Genomic DNA, 13,016 nt, shown 5'->3' on the forward strand with positions numbered 1-13,016 from the left:
ATAGAAGTCTGCAAACTTCTATAAGGGGCCAAGTGGTAAATATTTTTAACTTTGTGGACCACATGGTCTCTGTCACAACTCTTCAGCTCTGCCATTGTAGCGCCAAAGCAGCCGTAGACAATACGTAAAGGAATGAGTGAGGTTATGTTCTAATAAAAAAAAAAAATGTGGCAGGATAGGCATATCATAGTTGGCCAGTCCCTTCTTTAGGAGACCACTCTGAAATTAGATACTGCTTACAAAAGATTTCTAATTTTTGGTTAAGAAAAAGCATATGTATAGATTAGTACCAACTAGCTCATCCTGTCTCCTGCTGAGCCAATCAGACACAGAAACGAATAGTTGGTTCTTAATATGGGCCCTTAATGTAACTTCTTATTCTGGCAAGCACAGAGAGCTTTCTGCTTAGAGCAAAATCAGTTGGCAATGAAGTTACTGTTTTAAATTGCAGGAATTCTCTCATAAGAGTGTATCTGAAATGTAGGAATATATGTGAAGGAAAGGAAATACAGAAATTAATATGGTATAGGAATGAAGATTTCAAGAGAGTGGAATCCAGTATGTAGTCCAGAGATTCAGTTCAGAGTCAGCCAGGGCTGGAGTAAAAAAATAAACAATGTGAAACATGAAAAGAGACCTGGTTGGATCGGTTGGTCTCTCTCTTCTCTTAAATAAACAAAGGCAGGTATTTGAAACTTTTGGTAATGGCTTGTTCAGTGCTTTGTTTTGTGGTTCAAGAGTAAGAGTATAGTCACTTGAACTGCCAGAATCATTGAATTCATTTGAATCTTAAATTTTAAATGTATTTCATTTCTGAAAAATGAAAATAATTAAGATAATAATTCTTGTATGACATATTCACTTTACAAGTTACTATTAAATATCAATAAAAATATATTGCTAGAAATTACATTTCCAGACCACAAAGGTTCTAGATATAAATAATGAAAGTTTAAGTTCTATAATAAATTATAAAGGGAAAAGTGAGTATGAACTTGTAGGAAGAGGGTAATACCAAGCAGAAACACACACAAACCTATAATTCTTCAGTCTCCTTCTCCCATCCACCTCCTGGGTCTGTGTATATAATGTTATTGTTTGTTTCTTTGTTTTGGATTTGAAATGGGTCTAGGTTTAGGTGTTTTGCTTAAAAGGAAGGGAGAATTGAAGTAGAAGGTCAAAAAAATTTTTTTAAATCTCATCTGTAGCTAAGTTTTCTTTCCTGTGCTATATAGTGGCTAACATTTATTGATTATTTGCTATATGCCAGACACCTGATCCTCATAACAGCTTTATAAGGGTAGATTCTATTTTTATTTCCATTTTGGGAAATTGAGGCTCAGAGAGGTCAAACAGTTTTTCTAGCTTCATACCCCTTATAAGTGGCATAGCTGGCACTCATACCCATCTCTGTCTAACTACAGAGCTTAAACTCTTAACCACTAACAGGAACCATCTAAGTACTTCATTGTAGGATTCTTTATTATTGGAAAGGAATTCTTTGGATCTAGAACAAAATAATACCTTCTTTATAACTAATCTTTAGGATATAGAAGTAGTTGTATTATAATGAGCCTTTCTTTATAACCATATTTTTTCCGATATATTTTATTCTTATTGAACAATATTTCTCATTTATTTTCACTTTGATTTCATAATTGTATTGCAGTGGAAACATACTTTATCTCAGCGTAGTAAAATCCACATGTAGGAATCCTAACATTTACTTTAAGAAATATTCTGGTTTTTTCATTGAGTTCTCTGTGTACTTAAATGGTAAAATGAACGGTCAGGTCTTAAATATAATTTTGAATTAGTATGTTAAATGATATCATCTGTTAATTTTCATTATATTTGTGAGTCTCTTTGATTGACTTTTTGGGACTAAAATATTTATGTACTTATACTCCCTGCATCATTATTCCAGTCTAAGTACAGGTAATGTTGATCTGTAACCTATTTTAATAAGTAGGGAAAAAACTACATAATCTCTTTCAAGTGTTTTTATTTATTCTGTCTTTGCTACTTTGAATAGTTATAGAGATTTAGAACTAGAAGGGACCTTAAGTTTATCTGGTCCAGCCCTCCACTTGATAAGCTTGAAATCTTAAGTGTGAGTTCACTTCTCCTGGTTCTGTTCTTTTCCCTTTACACCATAATATCTCTTTTGTGTGCTGGTCCATTGCCGCATCTTTGAAAACCTGGGTCAAAACTCATATCATTAAGGAAACTTGACCTTATTAACTATATTGTTTGCTCTGCTCACTTATGTTTTGTATCCAGTTGACACAAAAGCCTTTTGAACAAAGAGGTGTTTTAGGAACATTAATCTGTACAATGTGTTCGGGTAAATGGAGAGAATGTGAGTGGCTGGGAAAGAATTTCATCATGAATCAATTTTTTTAGTCATGTTCATATATGAAATAACGATTATAGCAACATCTCTAAAAATAGTCATGGCATGTTAAAAAATTCTTTAAGCCTATTTCAGAATCCTTGTGAAGTTTAAAATAGAATGCAAGGTCTTCAAAGTTAAACATTTTCATTATGTAGTGATATAAGACCATGGGATTTGTTTCTTGTGGATTTTTTCTCCACCTTATTTAGTATTGTAGTCCAGATTAGAAATCCATATGGCATGACAAAGAAAATCACATTAGCTTGACAGGGCCAGGTATTATCTACCCACTTTTGTGGGTTTGACAGTATTAACAGTAAATAATGGTGAAGTTTTACTTAGTCTGGATGTAAATTTTTTATTTTATTTCTGATCAAGTTTCCCATATTAGACTTTATTAAATAGATTTAAGAAATTATAGTTATTTTGCTTTATTGATCTAAATTACATATTAGAGGAAGGTGCTACCCCTGATTAGTCTTATCATTCTTCCGAGATTGGATCCTTTGCTTTTTTTTTACCTTTCCCTTCATGAAATTATAGAAGAACCAATGAGTAAAAATTGTATGTACCCCACTCAATCTTCCCAAGCCCCTCCACCCCTGTATTACATTACCATTTGCCTAGTGGTGTGTGACTGCTTCACATTATGGAAATAAAAGGTCCTGAATGACTTGTAACAGTAAGAACCATTTTGGAATCATTAGTAGACTCCATGATAAAACTATGAATAAAACAACACACAACAGATGCTTTGGACCAGTAAGGTTTTTATTTTTAATTTGTGCAAGACCGGTAGTGCCTTGTATACGTCTTACACACGTATACAAATTAAAATTAAGAATTTGTTATAGACTAAAAAGTACCTTCTGAGCCTCACATTGAAAGTGAGCCTGTCAAGAATCTACAAACACTGGAATTGCAGATATTTTCCCCCATTAATCTAAAAATATGACGTTAGTCTTACTTTTTTCTTAATATTCAGTATTGTGGGGTTACAAAGTAAAACCAAAGGACTGAAAAGAAACTGCCTGAAGTCACCAATTCCTTTTACTCCACTAAATACAAGGACAGCTGATTTGAAAATAAGCTGAGGGGGCCAACCCGGAGATGTAGTGGTTAAGTTTGCACGCTCCACTTCAGTGGCCCAGGGTTCACAGGTTCAGATCCTGGGCGTGGACCTACATACCGCTCATCAAGCCATGCTGTGGCGGCGTCCCACATAAAAAAAAAAATAGAGGAAGATTGGCACAGATGTTAGCTCAGGGACAATTTTCCTCAAGCAAAAAGAGGAGGATTGGCAATGGATGTTAGCTCAAGGCCAATCTTGCTCACCGAAAAAAAAAAAAGAAAAGAAGCTGAATCTTGATTTCTGTTACACTGATAAATGAAAAACTATGGTTAGCAATAAGGAGGAAGGAACTTGAAAAGAAATAATTATTTTATTTCTTCTGACTTAAAAATGTCTTGTTGGTAAAAGGTAAAATTTCTATACATATGTTTTCTTACCTCTTTCCCCACTCCCACCCCCCATACCTACATTACAGACATAGATCTGTTCCTGGATGCTGAAGTCTATTCCAATGTCTTTTTTTATTTCTGGTTCTGTTTCTTTTTTTAAAATAACTTGTTTTATGTTATGATTCAATTGTTTTCAAAAGTTTTCATTGCTCCTTTTGCACATTTACTGTATTGGATATGTCAGTTTCCCATCAAAATAATTCTCTTGAGCTACTGCTGAGATCTCATTGAATTTATAGATTCTTTTTGAGGTAATTGACATCTTTACAATGTTGAGTATTCCCAGATTATGGTAGGTACCTCTCTTTATTCAGATCCTCTTTTACTGTCCTTCAGTAAAGTTTTATTTTTAATTGCGATATAATTCACATAACATAAAACTCACTGCTTTAAAATGTATAATTCAGTGATTTTTAGTATATTCAGTGTGTTGTACAGTCATCACCTTTCTCTAATTCCAGAACGTTTCCATCACTCTAAAATGAAAATCCCATACTCATTATCAGTTACTCCCCTACTCACCCCTCCTTCTAGCCCTCAGAAACCTCTAGTCTACTCTTCTGTCTCTGTGGATTTGCCTATTCTGGGCATTTCATATAAATGGAATCAAACAAATCCCAAAAATGTGGCCTTTTGTATCTGGCTTCTTTCACTTAGCATACTGTTTTCAAAGTTCATCCATGTTATAGCATATATCAGTACTTTCCTTTTTATCACCGAATTATATTCCATTGTATGGATATACCACATTTCATTTATCCATTCATCAGTTGATAGACATTTGGTTTGTTTCCACTTCTGGCTGTTATGAATAGTGCTACTGTGAACATTCAGGTGCAAATTTGTGTGAACATATGTTTTCAATTCTCTTGGGTATATACCTGGAATGGAATTGGTGGATCATATGGTAACACTCTGTTGAACTTTCTAAGAAACTGCCACACTGTTTCCTGCAGCAGCTGCACCATTTTATATTGCCACCAGCAACGTATGAGAGTTCTGATTTCTCCACATCCTCACCAATACTTGTTGTTTTCTTTTTTTTTTCATGACCATCTTAGTGGGTATGAAAATCTCCTTGTGGTTTTGATTTGCATGTCTATAATGACTAATGATGTTGAGCATTCTTTCATGTGCAATTTATTAGCCATTTATATATCTTTGTAGAAGTGCCTGTTCAAATCCTTGGCCCCTTTTTAAATTGTCTTACTTTTGAGTTATGAAAGTTCATTTATATCCTAGATAGTAGACCTTTATTAGGTACATGATTTGCAAATATTTTCTTCCATTCTGTGGGTTGTCTTTTCACTTTCTTGATAGTGTCCTTTGAAGCACAAAAGTTTTTAATTTGATGAAGTCCAATTTATCTGTTTTTTTCTTTAGTTGCTTATGCTTTGGTCTTAGATCTAAGAAACCATTGCTTAATCCAAGGTCATGAAGATTTATACCTACACTTGCTTCTAAGGATTTTATAGTTTTAGTTCTTAAATTTAGGTCTGGTCCATTTTGAGTTAATTTTTGTATATTGTGTGAGGTAGAGGACCATATTCATTCTTTTGCATCCAGTTGTCCTGGCACCATTTGTTGAAAAGCCTGTTCTTTCTCTGTTAAGTGGTTGTGGTACCTTGTTGAAACATAACTGTCTATAAATAATATGGGCTTATTTCTGGACTCTCAGTTCGATTCCATTGGTCTATATGTCTGTCCTTATGCCACTACCACAGCATTTGATAACTGTAGCTTTGTAGTAAATTCTGAAGTTGGGAAGTGTGAGTTCTCCAACTTTGTTCTTTTTCAAGATTGTTTTGGCTATTTGAGGTCTCTTGCATTTCCCTATGAATTTTAGAATCAACTTGTTTATATCTGCAAAAAAAAGGCAATTGGAATTTTGAGCCTATAGATCAGTTTAGGGAATATTGCCATGTTGACAATATTGTTTTCAATTCCATGAACACAGGATGTCTTTCTATTTATTTAAATCTTCTTCAGTAAAGTTATGATTATCTTCATGTGATTCTTGCACATTATTGTTAGTTGCATTTCTAAGATTTTGTAGTTTTTCTTTGATATTATAAGGGATCTTTAGCATAAAATTTTTTAATTGCCTAATGCTGCTATATAGAAAAGTTGTTGATTTTATCAGAGATAGACAAATAGACCAAAAGAATGGAATAGAAGGTCCAAAAACAGACCCACACATACATAGTTATATGACTTAGGACAAAGGCACCATAGCAATTCAATGAGGGGAAAAGATGGTCTTTTCAATAAATAGTGGTGAAACAATTGGATATACATAAGGAATAAAATGAGCCTTACCTCTGCCTTATACTGTACACAAAAATTAATTTGAGATGAATTATAGATCTAAATGTCAAAGGAAGAACAATAAAGGCTCTCTAAAAAATGGAATATCTTTACAACCTTGGAGTAGTCAAAGATTTATTGAAAAAGCCACAAAAAAAAAGTACTAACCTTTAAAAAAGCAGTAAATTGGACTTTAAGAACTTGTGTTCGTCAAAAGATCTTATTAAGAGAGTGAAAAGACAAGCCATAAACAAAAGATGTCCATGACACATTTCTGACAAAGGATTAGTATCTAGAATATGTAAAGAACTCTATAAACCAATAGAAAAATCAGCAAAAGACAAACAGGAAATTCAAAAAAGAGGATATCTAAATAGGCAGTAAGTAGGTTAGTCATGAGAAGAATGAATATTAAAACCATAACAACATGCTCTGCAGACCCGCTAAAATTAAAAAGACTAGTGATACCAAATGTTGATGGCAATGTGGAGCAAGGGAAACTCTCATACATTGCTGGTGGAAGTGTAAAGTAGTCAACTATTTTGGGAAAATGTTTGATGCTTTCTACTAAAGCCAAATTTACATCTGCCTTATAACCCAGCAATTCCACTCCTGGGATATACCTAAGAGGAGTGAGTGCAGATGCCTACCACCCACCAAAGATAATGTTTGTAGTATCATGTTCATAGTATCTGTATTTATAGGGGCCCCAAATTATAAACAACCCAGATGTCCAACACTAGAATAAATTAATTTTGGTATTTTTATATAATGGAGTACTAAACTGCAACACAAAAGAACACACTTACGCTGCATACAATCACTTGGATGAATCTCACAGACATGATATTGAGTGAAAGAATCCAGACACAGAAGAATATGTATTGTTTGATGTCATATAGTTGGAGTTTCAAGGGCAGCTGAACCAGTCATCATGATAGCCAACAGTATAGCAGTTATCTCAGGATTTGGGAGAGGGGAGGTGGATACTGACAGGGAAGAAGAACAAAGGAGCTTTCTGCAGTGCTGGAAATATTCTATATTTGACCTGGATGGTAAGTCTGTGAGTAAAGATTCCTTGATCTGTATACATGTTAGCATTTGCACTTTACTGTGTATACTTTAATTTAAAAAGTAAAATGCATATCTAGAGAGAGTAAAAAAGCCACCATACTTAGTCATCATTTTAAATTCAATAATTGAAGATAGTATTTTCATTATGGCTGAGTGAATTCAAAATATGCCCTCTAGAGGCCAGCCTGGTGGCCTAGCGGTTAAGTTCGCGTGCTCTGCTTTGGCGGCCCAGGGTTCATCGGTTCGGATTCTGGGCGTGAAGCTGCGCACCCCTCATCAAGCCATGCTGAGGCGGCGTCCCACATAGAGCAACTAGAGGGATGTACAACTATGACATACAACTATCTACTGGGGCACTGGGGAGAAAAAGGGAAAGGGAGGAAGATTGGCAACAGAGGGCCAATCTTCTTCAAAAAAAAAAAAAAAAAAACATGTCCTCTACCAGAGATAAATGAAAGGTTTTGACAAATGGGAACCAAGATACCTTGAGTGTTTTAACAGAACTTCAAAGATCACAAATAAGTATCATAGGAGATCATACAACTCAATAGCAAAAAACCAAAGAGTCCCATTAAAAAATGGGCAGAGGATCTGAATAGATATTTTTCCAAAGAAGACACATAGATGGCCAACAGGTACATGAAAAGATGTTCAGCATCACTAATCAACAGGGAAATGCAAATCAAAATTACAATGAGATATCACTTCACCCCTGTTACCAGGGGTGTTTGGCTGTTACCAAAAAGACAAGAGATAACAAGTGTTGGTGAGGATGTAGAGAAAAGAGGACCCTTGTGTACTGTTGGTGGGAATGTAAATTGATACAACCACTATGTAAAAACAGTATGGAGATTCCTCAAAAAATTAAAAATAGACCTATCATATGATCCAGCCATTCTGCTTTTGAGTATTTAAGGAAAATGAAAACACTAATTTGAAAAGATATGTGCACCTTCGTGTTCATTGAGGCATTATGTTCAGTAGCAAAGATATGGAAACAACCTAAGTGTTCATCAGTGGATGAATGGGTAAAAAAATTGTGGTGTGTATATATATATAATGGAATACCGTTCAGCCATGAGAAAGAAGGAAATGCTGCCATTTGTGACAACATAGATGGACGTTGAGGGCATTATGCTAAGTGAAATAAGCCAGATGGAGAAAGGCAAATACCATATGATCTCACTTACATGTGGAATTTAAAAAACGACAACCAAAACCAAGCTTATAGACACAGAGAACAGATTGGTAGTTGCCAGAGGCAGGGGGTGGAAGAAATGGGTGAAGGGGGTCAAAAGGTACAAGCTTCTAGTTATAAAATAATTAAATCATGAGGATGTGATGTACAGCCTGGGGACTGCGGTTAATAATATTGTATTGAATATTTGAAAGTTTCCAAGAGAGTAAATCTTAAAAGTCCTCATCACAAGAAAAAAAATTTTTATAACTCTGTGTGGTGACAGATGTTAACTAGATTTACTGTGGTGATCATTTCGCAATATATACAAATATCGAATCATTATATTGTACACTTGAAACTAATATGATGTTATGTTGTTTTTACCTCAGTTAAAAAAAGAGTAATTACCCTGAATACTACAGATTAAGAAATAGACTTTCCTCTTACTATTTATGGCTTAAATGTGTCAGATATACACACACGTACATGTACACACACAATTCAATGTCGAGTCCTTATCTTCCAAAGGAGAACTGCCCTCCTAAATTGTCCCCACACAGCTGTGTATGCAGTTCCATAATAGCACTTATCACAGGCCATCATGACTTAGCATTCCTGTTCCTCCCTGCACTTTAATAAAAAAGAACCAAAAAAAAAAGAATCGTAGGAGAGAACCTGCCAGGGGTTGTCTTTATCTTCCCCCAGAGAGGAAAATCATGGGGAGTATTTTGAAAAGGAGCTTTAAAGCAAGTGATTCCTCAAAGATTTTTAAGTCCTTGCCCTGCAGTACATGTGTGACAACTACTACGATGTTCACAGTGGGAATGTGGTATGTTTGAGATGGTAAACCACTGCTCTGGAGCGTGTCTTCCTTGCCATTATAATTTCTTGCTTTGCCTGTTTTGTAAGGGTCCCTAAGCATTAGAGCATGTATATCTCAGTAAAATTCAATTGTATCAACATTGTAGTCATTATAACTTCCTAAAGTTTAGTAGACTGTACTTTAGAGGTTTTTCTATTTTTATGGGAGTATGGGTTCACAAAGTTAGTAAAAAAGAACAATTAAGTCCTGAAATTCTGTGCCATGATTAACTTCAATTTGTTAGTATGAATTTAAGTGTTCTTGAGTCATTAGTGTTTTTTTTTTTACAATGAATGATAATGCTGACAGTTTAATTTTATGATCAGGTTTCTGTTTACTAATCGTGTGTTTGAGGAATTTTTTTTTTTTAAAGAGGCAAAACATTTAGTGCATCTATTATTTTATTTTACCATATAATAGGTAATACAGCTACGTAGGTTAACCTTTAATGGCACATGAGAAGCATCTTAAACCAGTCTCTAGGTGAGTAAGGTTGAGTGGCGAGAGTAAATAAAAACTCCCATGGACCAGAACAGGGGGCCGTCAGGACCTTCTGTAGTCTCAGGTGAATATGAAGGGGTTGTTCTTTAAAGAATGTATGTTTTTCACTCTGTGCCACAGATCTTGTGGAACTGGAATCATTATAATGAGGTGCTCTTCAAATGTTAATTCAGATCTAAGTACCTCCCTGGCTTTGACCTGTCCTTAGGAAAGGAGGAGAGGACATGGGCATGATGACCCTCTCAGTGCAGGGACCTTATTACTTATGACTTTGGGCTCTTACTACTGCCAGTACACTTCCGTATATGTCCTCAATTTGGATTGCTCCAGTGAGGAGAAGATTCTGTTCTGCCTCTGACACCAATTGGACACTACCTTCTTTTCTTTTTAGCATCTCGCATCCTTATTAGGATAAGCAAAGAGTATTATTGCAATACAGTTAGTGGGAGGAATGTTAAGAAAGAAAATGTAGTAAAATAAGTAAAATGGCTGCCAGATAGAGGGAACAAATGTCAGTGAAAATCCACATACATAAGCTAGTCAGCACTCATGGTAATCATAAAACAAGAGATGAGTCTTTGCTGATACTTAGGAACTCATTGAAAGGAAGTTCAATTAAGTAACCTATTAGGTTGAGAACTGAAATGTCTGTAAAAGACATAACCTGATTTATGACTCACATATGGACAAGTACTGTTTTTAGTGCTCAAAGGAAAAGTAGAGTTCCTTCATGTAATCTAATAATGGTACAAACAGGACAAATACTTGAAATAATATGTATTTAAGTTCTAAGTGAGAACAAGAGAGCAGGAAAACAATGCTAATTAATGAAAGAACATGCTTGTAATGTAACAAGATTCATACATTGAAATTAGGTTATGGTATACACAGTGACTGAAGCACTGTAAAGAAGTATAGGGATTAAACTCAGCATGTTGCTCTAAGTAGTGAAATTGAAAAATTATACTTGATAATCAGGTCAGTTTTTGACAGAGAACTTGAGATCTGTCCATTACTAATCCTGCAGATGTTCGGTGTTGTTTTTAAACTTGTGTTAATGTATAAAACTTTTGGGAAACATATTTCCAGATTGTAATCATTTTCAGTAAAAACTGGGGGTGTTTTTCTGTTATATGTAATTACATTTTCCTTTTTTCATTTGTTTTTTTTCCCTCCTAGGAAACTTACTGGACATTCTTTCCACATGGGCTATAGCATGGCAATTTTGAATGGCATTGTAGCTGCTCTTACTGTAGCATGGTGCCTCCTGTAAACCCACACTGAAGCAATATTCTTGGCAAAACTTAGTCATGATTGCTTTGTAATAACAGGGAAGAACATCATTGCCTATGCAGAAGACCAAGAAACCTGTTCTTATGCTATTCAGATACGTGTCCTATCATCATCATTATGGAGGATCTTCTTAAACATCGTTCTAGAGCCTAGGCATTGGGAATATCTGAGTATTAAGTTTCAAGTAATTTCTTAAAAGTGTAAGATGTTTACCTCACCTTTTTACTTTTGTGTGTGTAGTTTTTTATAAGTTGTAGAAAACATTTTAATGGAACTAAACTCGAAAACTTGAATACAGGACAATGCCTACCTTTCCATCTATGTACTACATTTTTGCTAAGAAATACCGATATTACTGTTTAATTGACATAGAAATATTTCTTATTTATTCACTGTATTAGGAAAGCAAACAATGCCTACTACTTTGACGTTTTATAGAAGCTACTTTCAAATCAGAACATTTAGTTTTTGATATTCCTATAATCAGTAGAAGGTGCATTTATATTTTTTAATGGGGCCTAGTTCCTTATGTGTTTTTTTTTTTTTTTTTACATATTTTCCTACTACATATTGAATTTGTATGTTTTAAAAATTGTTACATCTAGACAAATGTAAATGTTATTTTTTAGCTGGTTCAAACCTAATACTTATCATTTTTAATAAGTATTTTGTCTTTTAAAAAAACAGCAAAAAAAAGCACATTGACCTGATTTTAAAATTAAGTAAATTTATTTTTAACAAAAAATGACTGAAAGAAGGTAAATTATTTAAGCCATTAAAATACTGAGAAATTTGAAATTGTTCACTATTTCTGTTTCTATAATTCCAGATACTTGTCTTGGTGTATATATGGTTACTTCAACAGAACTGATATTATTTTGTTTTTAATAAATATAAACCTGAAATTTTTATATTTAGAAATGCTTGAACTAGTTTGTTTTTAATCTCAAAAATTTAGTTACCAAAATAGAAATGGTATTTTGATACAGTGTGTATATATATGTATAATTTTTTATATATGGTTTCATAATTTTTCTATTTAAATATTCTTTAATTGTGGTGTTAGTTGTTTTTATAGTAATTAAACTTTAATTGTTCCCACTTCCTTTCTAAATACCTGTTTATCTGATTCACGCACTTACTGACATCACTTCAAGTTTAGAAAGATGGACTATTTAAAATTCTGTTTTCCCTGGCCATAGAAAAACTTGCATTAGGAAGGCATTGTGTAGTCAAACTGCTGATTTGGGCTAAATGGAAAATGAATATGTTCAGTGTGTTCCTGTTACCTGTGGAGTGTTGTCACTGAGAAAATGATTTAATATGTTTCTAAAAGTCTTAACATTTTTTTACAATTCAAAAGCCTTTCATCAGAAATGACAAATACTGCTCCAACTTAAATTATCTGAAGTAAATGTTTAGATTATTATGGGTGTGTCTGTGTGTATGTGTAAATACATAAATACAAATCCCATGGCTTAAGTATTCCTTCCGGAGTGATTGTTGCAATGAATATATTTTCACTCTCTGCCTTCCTCCCCCGCTTCCCCCCCACCTTGGTTCTAAAGCAATGTAGAAGTAACAAAATCAGTTTTTATTCTCTCCATGCCTCCAAGTCACCGCCCTCCCTCAAATTGGATAGCTTCTTCCAGACTTTCTGGCTTATGACTAAGAAGAATATTACAGTAGACCCTTTGTATGTAGATATCTATTAGATACATACATATATGTCTGTAAGAGATTAATTCTGGAACCCTATTTTTTCTGGACTAGCACTCTTCTTTGTTGGGAAATTACTCCCCTCTCTCCATTTTAACATAGGGTTCAGATAGAAACCATCCTACTTCTGTAACAGAGTGATTGACTAAGAATAGATACCT

At 34.2% G+C, this 13,016-nt stretch overlaps 1 protein-coding gene across 1 annotated transcript in view; it reads left to right on the forward strand.

Moving 5' to 3' along the window:
• The window catches only part of ARL6IP6 (ADP ribosylation factor like GTPase 6 interacting protein 6), a 39,133-nt gene extending 26,896 nt beyond the window's left edge, over nucleotides 1-12,237 (forward strand). The window contains exon 4 of the mRNA XM_058548981.1: nucleotides 11,023-12,237. Within this exon, the coding sequence (XP_058404964.1) occupies nucleotides 11,023-11,116 (94 nt within the window). The 3' untranslated portion in view covers nucleotides 11,117-12,237. The remainder of the gene's footprint in view (nucleotides 1-11,022) is intronic.
• The last annotated feature ends 779 nt before the right edge of the window (nucleotides 12,238-13,016 follow it).

Source organism: Diceros bicornis, chromosome 10, assembly GCF_020826845.1.
Source record: "Diceros bicornis minor isolate mBicDic1 chromosome 10, mDicBic1.mat.cur, whole genome shotgun sequence".
Lineage (NCBI taxonomy): Eukaryota > Metazoa > Chordata > Mammalia > Perissodactyla > Rhinocerotidae > Diceros > Diceros bicornis.